Source organism: Pseudophryne corroboree, chromosome 5 (genome assembly GCF_028390025.1).
Source record: "Pseudophryne corroboree isolate aPseCor3 chromosome 5, aPseCor3.hap2, whole genome shotgun sequence".
NCBI lineage: Eukaryota > Metazoa > Chordata > Amphibia > Anura > Myobatrachidae > Pseudophryne > Pseudophryne corroboree.
This window is the reverse complement of record NC_086448.1, coordinates 207,081,849-207,100,837: the sequence shown is the minus strand read 5'-3', so window position 1 is coordinate 207,100,837 and position 18,989 is coordinate 207,081,849. Positions and strand designations below refer to the sequence as shown.

General features: G+C 46.5%; 1 protein-coding gene across 1 annotated transcript in view; it reads left to right on the top strand.

The window, feature by feature from the left end:
- LOC134929582 (basic proline-rich protein-like) overlaps nucleotides 1-18,543 on the top strand; it is a gene marked incomplete at its 5' end in the record, with an annotated part of 67,169 nt that extends 48,626 nt beyond the window's left edge. The window contains 1 exon segment of the mRNA XM_063925172.1: nucleotides 18,522-18,543. Within this exon segment, the coding sequence (XP_063781242.1) occupies nucleotides 18,522-18,543 (22 nt within the window).
- Between the last annotated feature and the right edge of the window lie 446 nt (nucleotides 18,544-18,989).

Here is an 18,989-nt window from a genome sequence, read left to right as displayed (position 1 = left end):
CACAGCGGCATGTAATGAGTCAGTTTGACTCATTACATGCTTGGGCCCCTGGACAGAGGCGGGCCCCAGTGCAGTGCACTGCCTGCACTGCCGGTAGTTCCACCTCTGCATAGTCCGTAGTGGATGCTGGGCGCCCATCCCAAGTGCGGATTGTCTGCAATACTTGTACATAGTTATTGTTACAAAAATCGGGTTATTATTGTTGTGAGCCATCTTTCAGAGGCTCCTCTGTTATCATGCTGTTAACTGGGTTCAGATCACAGGTTATACGGTGTGATTGGTGTGGCTGGTATGAGTCTTACCCGGGATTCAAAATCCTTCCTTATTGTATACGCTCGTCCGGGCACAGTATCCTAACTGAGGCTTGGAGGAGGGTCATAGGGGGAGGAGCCAGTGCACACCAGATAGTCCTAAAGCTTTCTTTAGATGTGCCCAGTCTCCTGCGGAGCCGCTATTCCCCATGGTCCTTACGGAGTCCCCAGCATCCACTACGGACTATGAGAAATAGAATTATCGGTAAGTAAATTCTTATTTTTTTAGGCTTGGGACCCTGTGGCAAAGAGACACCATTTTTCAGGCTTAGGACCCTGTGGCGAAGAGACCCCCTTTTTCAGTCTTGGGATCCTGTGGCAAAGAGACCCCATTTATCAGGCTTGGGATCCTGAGGCAAAGAGACCCCATTTTTCAGGCTTGGGACCCTATGGCGAAAAAAATCCCAATTTTTACCCGTGGCTGTTATTGCATGGCTATCGGGCATGGCCTCTAGGTGATGGGGTTACCAGTTCTTTAAGAACTGGTAGTGGCACAGCTACCATGGACCAACACAAAATTTATTTTATGTTGTAAGTTAGAAAGTTTATCTTTTAGCCTTTAACAAGGTAAGCTTTCAGCTTAACTTCAGGCTTGGGAACCTGTGACAAAGAAAACCCATTTCTGGCTTGGGATCCTGCAGCAAAGAAAACCAATTTCAGGCTTGGGAACCTTTGGCAAAGAAACCCCATTTTTCTGGCCTGGAATCCTGTGGCAAAGAAACCCCATTTTTCAGGCTTGGTATCCTGTGGCAAAGAAACCTCATTTTTCAGGCTTGGGATCCTGTGGAAAAGAGACCCCATTTTTCAGGCTTGGGATCCTGTGGCAAAGAAACCCAATTTTTCAGGCTTGGGATCCTGTGGCAAAGTAACCCCATTTTTCAGGCTTGGGATCCTGTGGCAAAGAAATCCCCTTTTTCAGGCTTGGGATCCTGTGGCAAAGAAACCCCTTTTTTTAGGCTTGGGACCCTGCGGCAAAGAGACCCCATTTATCAGGCTTGGGACCCTGTGGTGAAGAGACCCCCTTTTTCAGGCTTGGGATCTGGTGGCAAAGAGACCCCATTTATCAGGCTTGGGACCCTATGGCGAAAAGATCCCAATTTTTACCCGTGTCTGTTATTGCATGGCTATCGGGCGTGGCCTCTAGGCGATGGGGTTACCAGTTCTTTAAGAACTGGTAGTGGCACAGCCACCATGGACCAATGCAAAATTAATTTTATGTTGTAAGTTAGAAAGTTTACCTTTTAGCCTTTAACAAGGTAAGCTTACAGCCTAACTTCAGGCTTGGGAACCTGTGACAAAGAAACCCCATTTAAGGCTTGGGATCCTGCAGCAAAGAAAACCAATTTCAGGCTTGGGAACCTTTGGCAAAGAAACTCCATTTTTCAGGCTTGGGATACTGTGGCAAAGAAACCCCATTTTTCAGGCTTGGGATCCTGTGGCAAAGAAACCCCATTTTTCAGGCTTGGGACCCTGTGGCAAAGAAACCCCATTTTTCAGGCTTGGGATCCTATGTCAAAGAACCCCATTTTTCATGCTTGGGATACTGTGGCAAAGAATCCCCTTTTTTCAGGCTTGGGATCCTGTGGCAAAGAAACCTAATTTTTCAGGCTTGGGATCCTGTAGCAAAGAGACCCCATTTTTCAGGCTTGGGATCCTGTGGCAAAGAAACCCCATTTTTCAGGCTTGGGATCCTGTGGCAACGTAACCCCATTTTTCAGGCTTGGGATCCTGTGGCAAAGAAACCTCATTTTTCAGGCTTGGTATCCTGTAGCAAAGAGACCCCATTTTTCAGGCTTGGGACCCTATGGCCAAAAGATCCCAATTTTTACCCGTGGCTGTTATTGCATGGCTATCGGGCGTGGCCTCTAGGCGATGGGGTTACCAGTTCTTTAAGAACTGGTAGTGGCACAGCCACCATGGACCAACGCAAAATTATTTTTATGTTGTAAGTTAGAAAGTTATCTTTTAGTCTTTAACAAGGTAAGCTTACAGCCTAACTTCAGGCTTGGGAACCTGTGACAAAGAAACCCCATTTCAGGCTTGGTATCCTGCAGCAAAGAAAACCAATTTCAGGATTGGGAACCTTTGGCAAAGAAACCCATTTATCAAGCTTGGGATCCTGTGGCAAAAAGACCCCGTTTTTAAGGCTTGGGATCCTGTGGCAAAGAAACCCCATTTTTCAGGCTTGGGACCCTGTGGCAAAGAAACCACAGTTTTCAGGCTTGGGATCCTGTGGCAAAGAGACCCAATTTTTTCAGGTATGGACCCTGTGGCAAAGAGACCCCATTTTTCAGGCTTGGGATTCTGTGGCAAAGTAACCCCATTTTTTAGGCTTGGGACCCTGTAGCAAAGAGACCCCATTTTTCAGGCTTGGGACCCTGTGGTGAAGAGACCCCTTTTTCAGGCTTGGAACCCTATGGCGAAAAGATCCCAATTTTTACCCGTGGCTGTTATTGCATGGCTATCGGGCGTGGCCTCTAGGCGATGGGGTTACCAGTTCTTTAAGAACTGGTAGTGGCACAGCCACCATGGACCAACGCAAAATTATTTTTATGTTGTAAGTTAGAAAGTTATCTTTTAGTCTTTAACAAGGTAAGCTTACAGCCTAACTTCAGGCTTGGGAACCTGTGACAAAGAAACCCCATTTCAGGCTTGGGATCCTGCAGCAAAGAAAACCAATTTCAGGATTGGGAACCTTTGGCAAAGAAACCCATTTATCAAGTTTGGGATCCTGTGGCAAAGAGACCCCGTTTTTAAGGCTTGGGATCCTTTTTCAAAGAAACCCCATTTTTCAGCCTGGGACCCTGTGGCAAAGAAACACCATTTTTCAGGCTTGGGATCCTGTGGCAAAGAAACCTAATTTTTCAGGCTTGGGATCCTGTGGCAAAGAAACCCCATTTTTCAGGCTTGGGACCCTGTGGCAAAGAAACCCCATTTTTCAGGCTTGGGATCCTATGTCAAAGAACCCCATTTTTTATGCTTGGGATTCTGTGGCAAAGAATCCCCTTTTTTCAGGCTTGGGATCCTGTGGCAAAGAAACCTAATTTTTCAGGCTTGGGATCCTGTAGCAAAGAGACCCCATTTTTCAGGCTTGGGATCCTGTGGCAAAGAAACCCCATTTTTCAGGCTTGGGATCCTGTGGCAACGTAACCCCATTTTTCAGGCTTGGGATCCTGTGGCAAAGAAACCTCATTTTTCAGGCTTGGTATCCTGTAGCAAAGAGACCCCATTTTTCAGGCTTGGGATCCTGTGGCAAAGAAAGACCATTTTTCAGGCTTGGGATCCTGTGGCAACGTAACCCCATTTTTCAGGGTTGGGATCCTGTGGCAAAGAAACCCCATTTTTCAGGCTTGGGATCCTGTGGCAAAGAAACCCCTTTTTTCAGGCTTGGGATCTGGTGGCAAAGAGACCCCATTTATCAGGCTTGGGATCCTGAGACAAAGAGACCCCATTTTTCAGGCTTGGGACCCTATGGCGAAAAGATCCCAATTTTTACCCGTGGCTGTTATTGCATGGCTATTGGGCGTGGCCTCTAGGCGATGGGGTTACCAGTTCTTTAAGAACTGGTATTGGCACAGCCACCATGGACCAACGCAAAATTATTTTTATGTTGTAAGTGAGAAAGTTATCTTTTAGTCTTTAACAAGGTAAGCTTACAGCCTAACTTCAGGCTTGGGAACCTGTGACAAAGAAACCCCATTTCAGGCTTGGGATCCTGCAGCAAAGAAAACCAATTTCAGGATTGGGAACCTTTGGCAAAGAAACCCTTTTATCAAGCTTGGGATCCTGTGGCAAAGAGACCCCGTTTTTAAGGCTTGGGATCCTGTGGCAAAGAAACCCCATTTTTCAGGCTTGGGACCCTGTGGCAAAGAAACCCCATTTTTCAGGCTTGGTATCCTGTGGCAAAGAGACCCCATTTTTTCAGGTATGGACCCTGTGGCAAAGAGACCCCATGTTTCAGGCTTGGGATCCTGTGGCAAAGAAACCCCATTTTTCAGGCTTGGGATCCTGTGGCAAAGTAACCCCATTTTTTAGGCTTGGGACCCTGTAGCAAAGAGACCTCATTTTTCAGGCTTGGGACCCTGTGGTGAAGAGACCCCTTTTTCAGGCTTGGGACCGTATGGCGAAAAGATCCCAATTTTTACCCGTGGCTGTTATTGCATGGCTATCGGGTGTGGCCTCTAGGCGATGGGGTTACCAGTTCTTTAAGAACTGGTAGTGGCACAGCCACCATGGACCAACGCAAAATTAATTTTATGTTGTAAGTTAGAAAGTTTATCTTTTAGCCTTTAACAAGGTAAGCTTTCAGCTTAACTTCAGGCTTGGGAACCTGTGACAAAGAAACCCCATTTCAGGCTTGGGATCCTGCAGCAAAGAAAACCAATTTCAGGCTTGGGAACCTTTGGCAAAGAAACCCCATTTTTCAGGCTTGGAATCCTGTGGCAAAGAAACCCCATTTTTCAGGCTTGATATCCTGTGGCAAAGAAACCTAATTTTTCAGGCTTGGGATCCTGTAGCAAAGAGACCCCATTTTTCAGGCTTGGGATCCTGTGGCAAAGTAACCCCATTTTTAGGATTGGGATCCTGTGGCAAAGAGACCCCATTTTTTCAGGTATGGACCCTGTGGCAAAGAGACCCCATTTTTCAGGCTTGGGATCCTGAGGCAAAGAAACCCCTTTTTTTAGGCTTGGGACCCTGTGGCAAAGAGACCCCATTTTTCAGGCTTGGGACCCTGTTGCGAAGAGACCCCCTTTTTCAGGCTTGGGATCCTGTGGCAAAGAGACCCCATTTATCAGGCTTGGGATCCTGAGGCAAAGAGACCCCATTTTTCAGGCTTGGGACCCTATGGCGAAAAGATCCCAATTTTTACCCGTGGCTGTTATTGCATGGCTATCGGGCGTGGCCTCTAGGCGATGGGGTTACCAGTTCTTTAAGAACTGGTAGTGGCACAGCCACCATGGACCAACGCAAAATTATTTTTATGTTGTAAGTTAGAAAGTTATCTTTTAGTCTTTAACAAGGTAAGCTTACAGCCTAACTTCAGGCTTGGGAACCTGTGACAAAGAAACCCCATTTCAGGCTTGGTATCCTGCAGCAAAGAAAACCAATTTCAGGATTGGGAACCTTTGGCAAAGAAACCCATTTATCAAGCTTGGGATCCTGTGGCAAAAAGACCCCGTTTTTAAGGCTTGGGATCCTGTGGCAAAGAAACCCCATTTTTCAGGCTTGGGACCCTGTGGCAAAGAAACCCCAGTTTTCAGGCTTGGGATCCTGTGGCAAAGAGACCCAATTTTTTCAGGTATGGACCCTGTGGCAAAGAGACCCCATTTTTCAGGCTTGGGATTCTGTGGCAAAGTATCCCCATTTTTTAGGCTTGGGACCCTGTAGCAAAGAGACCCCATTTTTCAGGCTTGGGACCCTGTGGTGAAGAGACCCCTTTTTCAGGCTTGGAACCCTATGGCGAAAAGATCCCAATTTTTACCCGTGGCTGTTATTGCATGGCTATCGGGCGTGGCCTCTAGGCGATGGGGTTACCAGTTCTTTAAGAACTGGTAGTGGCACAGCCACCATGGACCAACGCAAAATTATTTTTATGTTGTAAGTTAGAAAGTTATCTTTTAGTCTTTAACAAGGTAAGCTTACAGCCTAACTTCAGGCTTGGGAACCTGTGACAAAGAAACCCCATTTCAGGCTTGGGATCCTGCAGCAAAGAAAACCAATTTCAGGATTGGGAACCTTTGGCAAAGAAACCCATTTATCAAGTTTGGGATCCTGTGGCAAAGAGACCCCGTTTTTAAGGCTTGGGATCCTTTTTCAAAGAAACCCCATTTTTCAGCCTGGGACCCTGTGGCAAAGAAACACCATTTTTCAGGCTTGGGATCCTGTGGCAAAGAAACCTTATTTTTCAGGCTTGGGATCCTGTGGCAAAGAAACCCCATTTTTCAGGCTTGGGATTCTGTGGCAAAGTAACCCCATTTTTTAGGCTTGGGACCCTGTAGCAAAGAGACCCCATTTTTCAGGCTTGGGACCCTGTGGTGAAGAGACCCCTTTTTCAGGCTTGGAACCCTATGGCGAAAAGATCCCAATTTTTACCCGTGGCTGTTATTGCATGGCTATCGGGCGTGGCCTCTAGGCGATGGGGTTACCAGTTCTTTAAGAACTGGTAGTGGCACAGCCACCATGGACCAACGCAAAATTATTTTTATGTTGTAAGTTAGAAAGTTATCTTTTAGTCTTTAACAAGGTAAGCTTACAGCCTAACTTCAGGCTTGGGAACCTGTGACAAAGAAACCCCATTTCAGGCTTGGGATCCTGCAGCAAAGAAAACCAATTTCAGGATTGGGAACCTTTGGCAAAGAAACCCATTTATCAAGTTTGGGATCCTGTGGCAAAGAGACCCCGTTTTTAAGGCTTGGGATCCTGTTTCAAAGAAACCCCATTTTTCAGCCTGGGACCCTGTGGCAAAGAAACACCATTTTTCAGGCTTGGGATCCTGTGGCAAAGAAACCTAATTTTTCAGGCTTGGGATCCTGTGGCAAAGAAACCCCATTTTTCAGGCTTGGGACCCTGTGGCAAAGAAACCCCATTTTTCAGGCTTGGGATCCTATGTCAAAGAACCCCATTTTTATGCTTGGGATACTGTGGCAAAGAATCCCCTTTTTTCAGGCTTGGGATCCTGTGGCAAAGAAACCTAATTTTTCAGGCTTGGGATCCTGTAGCAAAGAGACCCCATTTTTCAGGCTTGGGATCCTGTGGCAAAAAAAACCCATTTTTCAGGCTTGGGATCCTGTGGCAACGTAACCCCATTTTTCAGGCTTGGGATCCTGTGGCAAAGAAACCTCATTTTTCAGGCTTGGTATCCTGTAGCAAAGAGACCCCATTTTTCAGGCTTGGGATCCTGTGGCAAAGAAAGACCATTTTTCAGGCTTGGGATCCTGTGGCAACGTAACCCCATTTTTCAGGGTTGAGATCCTGTGGCAAAGAAACCCCATTTTTCAGGCTTGGGATCCTGTGGCAAAGAAACCCCCTTTTTCAGGCTTGGGATCTGGTGGCAAAGAGACCCCATTTATCAGGCTTGGGATCCTGAGACAAAGAGACCCCATTTTTCAGGCTTGCGACCCTATGGCGAAAAGATCCCAATTTTTACCCGTGGCTGTTATTGCATGGCTATTGGGCGTGGCCACCTCTAGGCGATGGGGTTACCAGTTCTTTAAGAACTGGTATTGGCACAGCCACCATGGACCAACGCAAAATTATTTTTATGTTGTAAGTGAGAAAGTTATCTTTTAGTCTTTAACAAGGTAAGCTTACAGCCTAACTTCAGGCTTGGGAACCTGTGACAAAGAAACCCCATTTCAGGCTTGGGATCCTGCAGCAAAGAAAACCAATTTCAGGATTGGGAACCTTTGGCAAAGAAACCCTTTTATCAAGCTTGGGATCCTGTGGCAAAGAGACCCCGTTTTTAAGGCTTGGGATCCTGTGGCAAAGAAACCCCATTTTTAAGGCTTGGGACCCTGTGGCAAAGAAACCCCATTTTTCAGGCTTGGGATCCTGTGGCAAAGAGACCCCATTTTTTCAGGTATAGACCCTGTGGCAAAGAGACCCCATGTTTCAGGCTTGGGATCCTGTGGCAAAGAAACACCATTTTTCAGGCTTGGGATCCTGTGGCAAAGTAACCCCATTTTTTAGGCTTGGGACCCTGTAGCAAAGAGACCCCATTTTTCAGGCTTGGGACCCTGTGGTGAAGAGACCCCTTTTTCAGGCTTGGGACCGTATGGCGAAAAGATCCCAATTTTTACCCGTGGCTGTTATTGCATGGCTATCGGGTGTGGCCTCTAGGCGATGGGGTTACCAACGCAAAATTAATTTTATGTTGTAAGTTAGAAAGTTTATCTTTTAGCCTTTAACAAGGTAAGCTTTCAGCTTAACTTCAGGGTTGGGAACCTGTGACAAAGAAACACCATTTCAGGCTTGGGATCCTGCAGCAAAGAAAACCAATTTCAGGCTTGGGAACCTTTGGCAAAGAAACCACATTTTTCAGGCTTGGAATCCTGTGGCAAAGAAACCCCATTTTTCAGGCTTGGTATCCTGTGGCAAAGAAACCTCATTTTTCAGGCTTGGGATTCTGTGGCAAAGAGACCCCATTTTTCAGGCTTGGGATCCTGTGGCAAAGTAACCCCATTTTTAGGATTGGGATCCTGTGGCAAAGAGACCCCATTTTTTCAGGTATGGACCCTGTGGCAAAGAGACCCCATTTTTCAGGCTTGGGATCCTGAGGCAAAGAAACCCCTTTTTTTAGGCTTGGGACCCTGTGGCAAAGAGACCCCATTTTTCAGGCTTGGGACCCTGTTGCGAAGAGACCCCCTTTTTCAGGCTTGGGATCCTGTGGCAAAGAAAGACCATTTTTCAGGCTTGGGATCCTGTGGCAACGTAACCCCATTTTTCAGGGTTGGGATCCTGTGGCAAAGAAACCCCATTTTTCAGGCTTGGGATCCTGTGGCAAAGAAACCCCCTTTTTCAGGCTTGGGATCTGGTGGCAAAGAGACCCCATTTATCAGGCTTGGGATCCTGAGACAAAGAGACCCCATTTTTCAGGCTTGGGACCCTATGGCGAAAAGATCCCAATTTTTACCCGTGGCTGTTATTGCATGGCTATTGGGCGTGGCCTCTAGGCGATGGGGTTACCAGTTCTTTAAGAACTGGTATTGGCACAGCCACCATGGACCAACGCAAAATTATTTTTATGTTGTAAGTTAGAAAGTTATCTTTTAGTCTTTAACAAGGTAAGCTTACAGCCTAACTTCAGGCTTGGGAACCTGTGACAAAGAAACCCCATTTCAGGCTTGGTATCCTGCAGCAAAGAAAACCAATTTCAGGATTGGGAACCTTTGGCAAAGAAACCCATTTATCAAGCTTGGGATCCTGTGGCAAAAAGACCCCGTTTTTAAGGCTTGGGATCCTGTGGCAAAGAAACCCCATTTTTCAGGCTTGGGACCCTGTGGCAAAGAAACCCCAGTTTTCAGGCTTGGGATCCTGTGGCAAAGAGACCCAATTTTTTCAGGTATGGACCCTGTGGCAAAGAGACCCCATTTTTCAGGCTTGGGATTCTGTGGCAAAGTATCCCCATTTTTTAGGCTTGGGACCCTGTAGCAAAGAGACCCCATTTTTCAGGCTTGGGACCCTGTGGTGAAGAGACCCCTTTTTCAGGCTTGGAACCCTATGGCGAAAAGATCCCAATTTTTACCCGTGGCTGTTATTGCATGGCTATCGGGCGTGGCCTCTAGGCGATGGGGTTACCAGTTCTTTAAGAACTGGTAGTGGCACAGCCACCATGGACCAACGCAAAATTATTTTTATGTTGTAAGTTAGAAAGTTATCTTTTAGTCTTTAACAAGGTAAGCTTACAGCCTAACTTCAGGCTTGGGAACCTGTGACAAAGAAACCCCATTTCAGGCTTGGGATCCTGCAGCAAAGAAAACCAATTTCAGGATTGGGAACCTTTGGCAAAGAAACCCATTTATCAAGTTTGGGATCCTGTGGCAAAGAGACCCCGTTTTTAAGGCTTGGGATCCTTTTTCAAAGAAACCCCATTTTTCAGCCTGGGACCCTGTGGCAAAGAAACACCATTTTTCAGGCTTGGGATCCTGTGGCAAAGAAACCTTATTTTTCAGGCTTGGGATCCTGTGGCAAAGAAACCCCATTTTTCAGGCTTGGGATTCTGTGGCAAAGTAACCCCATTTTTTAGGCTTGGGACCCTGTAGCAAAGAGACCCCATTTTTCAGGCTTGGGACCCTGTGGTGAAGAGACCCCTTTTTCAGGCTTGGAACCCTATGGCGAAAAGATCCCAATTTTTACCCGTGGCTGTTATTGCATGGCTATCGGGCGTGGCCTCTAGGCGATGGGGTTACCAGTTCTTTAAGAACTGGTAGTGGCACAGCCACCATGGACCAACGCAAAATTATTTTTATGTTGTAAGTTAGAAAGTTATCTTTTAGTCTTTAACAAGGTAAGCTTACAGCCTAACTTCAGGCTTGGGAACCTGTGACAAAGAAACCCCATTTCAGGCTTGGGATCCTGCAGCAAAGAAAACCAATTTCAGGATTGGGAACCTTTGGCAAAGAAACCCATTTATCAAGTTTGGGATCCTGTGGCAAAGAGACCCCGTTTTTAAGGCTTGGGATCCTGTTTCAAAGAAACCCCATTTTTCAGCCTGGGACCCTGTGGCAAAGAAACACCATTTTTCAGGCTTGGGATCCTGTGGCAAAGAAACCTAATTTTTCAGGCTTGGGATCCTGTGGCAAAGAAACCCCATTTTTCAGGCTTGGGACCCTGTGGCAAAGAAACCCCATTTTTCAGGCTTGGGATCCTATGTCAAAGAACCCCATTTTTATGCTTGGGATACTGTGGCAAAGAATCCCCTTTTTTCAGGCTTGGGATCCTGTGGCAAAGAAACCTAATTTTTCAGGCTTGGGATCCTGTAGCAAAGAGACCCCATTTTTCAGGCTTGGGATCCTGTGGCAAAAAAAACCCATTTTTCAGGCTTGGGATCCTGTGGCAACGTAACCCCATTTTTCAGGCTTGGGATCCTGTGGCAAAGAAACCTCATTTTTCAGGCTTGGTATCCTGTAGCAAAGAGACCCCATTTTTCAGGCTTGGGATCCTGTGGCAAAGAAAGACCATTTTTCAGGCTTGGGATCCTGTGGCAACGTAACCCCATTTTTCAGGGTTGAGATCCTGTGGCAAAGAAACCCCATTTTTCAGGCTTGGGATCCTGTGGCAAAGAAACCCCCTTTTTCAGGCTTGGGATCTGGTGGCAAAGAGACCCCATTTATCAGGCTTGGGATCCTGAGACAAAGAGACCCCATTTTTCAGGCTTGCGACCCTATGGCGAAAAGATCCCAATTTTTACCCGTGGCTGTTATTGCATGGCTATTGGGCGTGGCCACCTCTAGGCGATGGGGTTACCAGTTCTTTAAGAACTGGTATTGGCACAGCCACCATGGACCAACGCAAAATTATTTTTATGTTGTAAGTGAGAAAGTTATCTTTTAGTCTTTAACAAGGTAAGCTTACAGCCTAACTTCAGGCTTGGGAACCTGTGACAAAGAAACCCCATTTCAGGCTTGGGATCCTGCAGCAAAGAAAACCAATTTCAGGATTGGGAACCTTTGGCAAAGAAACCCTTTTATCAAGCTTGGGATCCTGTGGCAAAGAGACCCCGTTTTTAAGGCTTGGGATCCTGTGGCAAAGAAACCCCATTTTTAAGGCTTGGGACCCTGTGGCAAAGAAACCCCATTTTTCAGGCTTGGGATCCTGTGGCAAAGAGACCCCATTTTTTCAGGTATAGACCCTGTGGCAAAGAGACCCCATGTTTCAGGCTTGGGATCCTGTGGCAAAGAAACACCATTTTTCAGGCTTGGGATCCTGTGGCAAAGTAACCCCATTTTTTAGGCTTGGGACCCTGTAGCAAAGAGACCCCATTTTTCAGGCTTGGGACCCTGTGGTGAAGAGACCCCTTTTTCAGGCTTGGGACCGTATGGCGAAAAGATCCCAATTTTTACCCGTGGCTGTTATTGCATGGCTATCGGGTGTGGCCTCTAGGCGATGGGGTTACCAACGCAAAATTAATTTTATGTTGTAAGTTAGAAAGTTTATCTTTTAGCCTTTAACAAGGTAAGCTTTCAGCTTAACTTCAGGGTTGGGAACCTGTGACAAAGAAACACCATTTCAGGCTTGGGATCCTGCAGCAAAGAAAACCAATTTCAGGCTTGGGAACCTTTGGCAAAGAAACCACATTTTTCAGGCTTGGAATCCTGTGGCAAAGAAACCCCATTTTTCAGGCTTGGTATCCTGTGGCAAAGAAACCTCATTTTTCAGGCTTGGGATTCTGTGGCAAAGAGACCCCATTTTTCAGGCTTGGGATCCTGTGGCAAAGTAACCCCATTTTTAGGATTGGGATCCTGTGGCAAAGAGACCCCATTTTTTCAGGTATGGACCCTGTGGCAAAGAGACCCCATTTTTCAGGCTTGGGATCCTGAGGCAAAGAAACCCCTTTTTTTAGGCTTGGGACCCTGTGGCAAAGAGACCCCATTTTTCAGGCTTGGGACCCTGTTGCGAAGAGACCCCCTTTTTCAGGCTTGGGATCCTGTGGCAAAGAAAGACCATTTTTCAGGCTTGGGATCCTGTGGCAACGTAACCCCATTTTTCAGGGTTGGGATCCTGTGGCAAAGAAACCCCATTTTTCAGGCTTGGGATCCTGTGGCAAAGAAACCCCCTTTTTCAGGCTTGGGATCTGGTGGCAAAGAGACCTCATTTTTCAGGCTTGGGACCCTGTGGTGAAGAGACCCCTTTTTCAGGCTTGGGACCGTATGGCGAAAAGATCCCAATTTTTACCCGTGGCTGTTATTGCATGGCTATCGGGTGTGGCCTCTAGGCGATGGGGTTACCAGTTCTTTAAGAACTGGTAGTGGCACAGCCACCATGGACCAACGCAAAATTAATTTTATGTTGTAAGTTAGAAAGTTTATCTTTTAGCCTTTAACAAGGTAAGCTTTCAGCTTAACTTCAGGCTTGGGAACCTGTGACAAAGAAACCCCATTTCAGGCTTGGGATCCTGCAGCAAAGAAAACCAATTTCAGGCTTGGGAACCTTTGGCAAAGAAACCCCATTTTCAGGCTTGGAATCCTGTGGCAAAGAAACCCCATTTTTCAGGCTTGGTATCCTGTGGCAAAGAAACCTCATTTTTCAGGCTTGGGATCCTGTGGCAAAGAGACCCCATTTTTCAGGCTTGGGATCCTGTGGCAAAGTAACCCCATTTTTAGGATTGGGATCCTGTGGCAAAGAGACCCCATTTTTTCAGGTATGGACCCTGTGGCAAAGAGACCCCATTTTTCAGGCTTGGGATCCTGAGGCAAAGAAACCCCTTTTTTTAGGCTTGGGACCCTGTGGCAAAGAGACCCCATTTTTCAGGCTTGGGACCCTGTTGCGAAGAGACCCCCTTTTTCAGGCTTGGGATCCTGTGGCAAAGAGACCCCATTTATCAGGCTTGGGATCCTGAGGCAAAGAGACCCCATTTTTCAGGCTTGGGACCCTATGGCGAAAAGATCCCAATTTTTACCCGTGGCTGTTATTGCATGGCTATCGGGCGTGGCCTCTAAGCGATGGGGTTACCAGTTCTTTAAGAACTGGTAGTGGCACAGCCACCATGGACCAACGCAAAATTATTTTTATGTTGTAAGTTAGAAAGTTATCTTTTAGTCTTTAACAAGGTAAGCTTACAGCCTAACTTCAGGCTTGGGAACCTGTGACAAAGAAACCCCATTTCAGGCTTGGTATCCTGCAGCAAAGAAAACCAATTTCAGGATTGGGAACCTTTGGCAAAGAAACCCATTTATCAAGCTTGGGATCCTGTGGCAAAAAGACCCCGTTTTTAAGGCTTGGGATCCTGTGGCAAAGAAACCCCATTTTTCAGGCTTGGGACCCTGTGGCAAAGAAACCCCAGTTTTCAGGCTTGGGATCCTGTGGCAAAGAGACCCAATTTTTTCAGGTATGGACCCTGTGGCAAAGAGACCCCATTTTTCAGGCTTGGGATTCTGTGGCAAAGTAACCCCATTTTTTAGGCTTGGGACCCTGTAGCAAAGAGACCCCATTTTTCAGGCTTGGGACCCTGTGGTGAAGAGACCCCTTTTTCAGGCTTGGAACCCTATGGCGAAAAGATCCCAATTTTTACCCGTGGCTGTTATTGCATGGCTATCGGGCGTGGCCTCTAGGCGATGGGGTTACCAGTTCTTTAAGAACTGGTAGTGGCACAGCCACCATGGACCAACGCAAAATTATTTTTATGTTGTAAGTTAGAAAGTTATCTTTTAGTCTTTAACAAGGTAAGCTTACAGCCTAACTTCAGGCTTGGGAACCTGTGACAAAGAAACCCCATTTCAGGCTTGGGATCCTGCAGCAAAGAAAACCAATTTCAGGATTGGGAACCTTTGGCAAAGAAACCCATTTATCAAGTTTGGGATCCTGTGGCAAAGAGACCCCGTTTTTAAGGCTTGGGATCCTGTTTCAAAGAAACCCCATTTTTCAGCCTGGGACCCTGTGGCAAAGAAACACCATTTTTCAGGCTTGGGATCCTGTGGCAAAGAAACCTAATTTTTCAGGCTTGGGATCCTGTGGCAAAGAAACCCCATTTTTCAGGCTTGGGACCCTGTGGCAAAGAAACCCCATTTTTCAGGCTTGGGATCCTATGTCAAAGAACCCCATTTTTATGCTTGGGATACTGTGGCAAAGAATCCCCTTTTTTCAGGCTTGGGATCCTGTGGCAAAGAAACCTAATTTTTCAGGCTTGGGATCCTGTAGCAAAGAGACCCCATTTTTCAGGCTTGGGATCCTGTGGCAAAGAAACCCCATTTTTCAGGCTTGGGATCCTGTGGCAACGTAACCCCATTTTTCAGGCTTGGGATCCTGTGGCAAAGAAACCTCATTTTTCAGGCTTGGTATCCTGTAGCAAAGAGACCCCATTTTTCAGGCTTGGGATCCTGTGGCAAAGAAAGACCATTTTTCAGGCTTGGGATCCTGTGGCAACGTAACCCCATTTTTCAGGGTTGGGATCCTGTGGCAAAGAAACCCCATTTTTCAGGCTTGGGAACCTGTGGCAAAGAAACCCCCTTTTTCAGGCTTGGGATCTGGTGGCAAAGAGACCCCATTTATCAGGCTTGGGATCCTGAGACAAAGAGACCCCATTTTTCAGGCTTGGGACCCTATGGCGAAAAGATCCCAATTTTTACCCGTGGCTGTTATTGCATGGCTATCGGGTGTGGCCTCTAGTCGATGGGGTTACCAACGCAAAATTAATTTTATGTTGTAAGTTAGAAAGTTTATCTTTTAGCCTTTAACAAGGTAAGCTTTCAGCTTAACTTCAGGGTTGGGAACCTGTGACAAAGAAACACCATTTCAGGCTTGGGATCCTGCAGCAAAGAAAACCAATTTCAGGCTTGGGAACCTTTGGCAAAGAAACCCCATTTTTCAGGCTTGGAATCCTGTGGCAAAGAAACCCCATTTTTCAGGCTTGGTATCCTGTGGCAAAGAAACCTCATTTTTCAGGCTTGGGATCCTGTGGCAAAGAGACCCCATTTTTCAGGCTTGGGATCCTGTGGCAAAGTAACCCCATTATTAGGATTGGGATCCTGTGGCAAAGAGACCCCATTTTTTCAGGTATGGACCCTGTGGCAAAGAGACCCCATTTTTCAGGCTTGGGATCCTGAGGCAAAGAAACCCCTTTTTTTAGGCTTGGGACCCTGTGGCAAAGAGACCCCATTTTTCAGGCTTGGGACCCTGTTGCGAAGAGACCCCCTTTTTCAGGCTTGGGATCCTGTGGCAAAGAGACCCCATTTATCAGGCTTGGGATCCGGAGGCAAAGAGACCCCATTTTTCAGGCTTGGGACCCTATGGCGAAAAGATCCCAATTTTTACCCGTGGCTGTTATTGCATGGCTATCGGGCGTGGCCTCTAGGCGATGGGGTTACCAGTTCTTTAAGAACTGGTAGTGGCACAGCCACCATGGACCAACGCAAAATTATTTTTATGTTGTAAGTTAGAAAGTTATCTTTTAGTCTTTAACAAGGTAAGCTTACAGCCTAACTTCAGGCTTGGGAACCTGTGACAAAGAAACCCCATTTCAGGCTTGGTATCCTGCAGCAAAGAAAACCAATTTCAGGATTGGGAACCTTTGGCAAAGAAACCCATTTATCAAGCTTGGGATCCTGTGGCAAAAAGACCCCGTTTTTAAGGCTTGGGATCCTGTGGCAAAGAAACCCCATTTTTCAGGCTTGGGACCCTGTGGCAAAGAAACCCCATTTTTCAGGCTTGGGATCCTGTGGCAAAGAAACCCCCTTTTTCAGGCTTGGGATCCTGTGGCAAAGAAACCCCTTTTTTTAGGCTTGGGACCCTGCGGCAAAGAGACCCCATTTATCAGGCTTGGGACCCTGTGGCGAAGAGACCCCCTTTTTCAGGCTTGGGATCTGGTGGCAAAGAGACCCCATTTATAAGGCTTGGGATCCTGAGGCAAAGAGACCCCATTTTTCAGGCTTGGGACCCTATGGCAAAAAGATCCCAATTTTTACCCGTGGCTGTTATTGCATGGCTATCGGGCGTGGCCTCTAGGCGATGGGGTTACCAGTTCTTTAAGAACTGGTAGTGGCACAGCCACCATGGACCAATGCAAAATTAATTTTATGTTGTAAGTTAGAAAGTTTATCTTTTAGCCTTTAACAAGGTAATCTTACAGCCTAACTTCAGGCTTGGGAACCTGTGACAAAGAAACCCCATTTAAGGCTTGGGATCCTGCAGCACAGAAATCCAATTTCAGGCTTGGGAACCTTTGGCAAAGAAACCCCATTTTTCAGTCTTGGGATCCTGTGGCAAAGAATCCCCATTTTTCAGGCTTGGGACCCTGTGACAAAGAAACTCCATTTTTCAGGCTTGGGACCCTATGGCGAAAAGATCCCAATTTTTACCCGTGGCTGTTATTGCATGGCTATCGGGCGTGGCCTCTAGGCGATGGGGTTACCAGTTCTTTAAGAACTGGTAGTGGCACAGCCACCATGGACCAACGCAAAATTATTTTTATGTTGTAAGTTAGAAAGTTATCTTTTAGTCTTTAACAAGGTAAGCTTACAGCCTAACTTCAGGCTTGGGAACCTGTGACAAATAAACCCCATTTCAGGCTTGGTATCCTGCAGCAAAGAAAACCAATTTCAGGATTGGGAACCTTTGGCAAAGAAACCCATTTATCAAGCTTGGGATCCTGTGGCAAAAAGACCCCGTTTTTAAGGCTTGGGATCCTGTGGCAAAGAAACCCCATTTTTCAGGCTTGGGACCCTGTGGCAAAGAAACCCCAGTTTTCAGGCTTGGGATCCTGTGGCAAAGAGACCCAATTTTTTCAGGTATGGACCCTGTGGCAAAGAGACCCCATTTTTCAGGCTTGGGATTCTGTGGCAAAGTAACCCCATTTTTTAGGCTTGGGACCCTGTAGCAAAGAGACCCCATTTTTCAGGCTTGGGACCCTGTGGTGAAGAGACCCCTTTTTCAGGCTTGGAACCCTATGGCGAAAAGATCCCAATTTTTACCCGTGGCTGTTATTGCATGGCTATCGGGCGTGGCCTCTAGGCGATGGGGTTACCAGTTCTTTAAGAACTGGTAGTGGCACAGCCACCATGGACCAACGCAAAATTATTTTTATGTTGTAAGTTAGAAAGTTATCTTTTAGTCTTTAACAAGGTAAGCTTACAGCCTAACTTCAGGCTTGGGAACCTGTGACAAAGAAACCCCATTTCAGGCTTGGGATCCTGCAGCAAAGAAAACCAATTTCAGGATTGGGAACCTTTGGCAAAGAAACCCATTTATCAAGTTTGGGATCCTGTGGCAAAGAGACCCCGTTTTTAAGGCTTGGGATCCTGTTTCAAAGAAACCCCATTTTTCAGCCTGGGACCCTGTGGCAAAGAAACACCATTTTTCAGGCTTGGGATCCTGTGGCAAAGAAACCTAATTTTTCAGGCTTGGGATCCTGTGGCAAAGAAACCCCATTTTTCAGGCTTGGGACCCTGTGGCAAAGAAACCCCATTTTTCAGGCTTGGGATCCTATGTCAAAGAACCCCATTTTTTATGCTTGGGATACTGTGGCAAAGAATCCCCTTTTTTCAGGCTTGGGATCCTGTGGCAAAGAAACCTAATTTTTCAGGCTTGGGATCCTGTAGCAAAGAGACCCCATTTTTCAGGCTTGGGATCCTGTGGCAAAGAAAGACCATTTTTCAGGCTTGGGATCCTGTGGCAACGTATCCCCATTTTTCAGGGTTGGGATCCTGTGGCAAAGAAACCCCATTTTTCAGGCTTGGGATCCTGTGGCAAAGAAACCCCCTTTTTCAGGCTTGGGATCTGGTGGCAAAGGGACCCCATTTATCAGGCTTGGGATCCTGAGACAAAGAGACCCCATTTTTCAGGCTTGGGACCCTATGGCGAAAAGATCCCAATTTTTACCCGTGGCTGTTATTGCATGGCTATTGGGCGTGGCCACCTCTAGGCGATGGGGTTACCAGTTCTTTAAGAACTGGTATTGGCACAGCCACCATGGACCAACGCAAAATTATTTTTATGTTGTAAGTGAGAAAGTTATCTTTTAGGGGTAAATTTACTAAGATTCGTATTTTCCCGTTTCAGGTCAAAGTTCAATCACGAATGACATCGAAAGTGTAAAACTGCAACTTTTTGAATTTGTTACGATGGATTTACTAAGCTGTCGTATTCGGGTTTTTCTTTTCTTCCGATGTCGATGTCATTCGTGTTTTTTTTGTGTTTTTTACGGCAGTGATTAGCAAAACACTGCCGACTTTTTTACAATTAATCTCGGCCGGATCTGTGTGATCCGTGCTGGGGTTCTATTTTTTTTTTTTTTTTAATTAAACACTGTAAATTTAAAAAAAAAAAATTGCGTGGGGTCCCCCCTCCTAAGCATAACCAGCCTCGGGCTCTTTGAGCCGATCCTGGTTGCCGAAATATGGGAAAAAAATTGACAGGGGTTCCCCCATATTTAAGCAACCAGCATCGGGCTCTGCGCCTGGTCCTGGTTCCAAAAATACGGGGGACAAAAAGAGTAGGGGTCCCCCGTATTTTTAAAACCAGCACCGG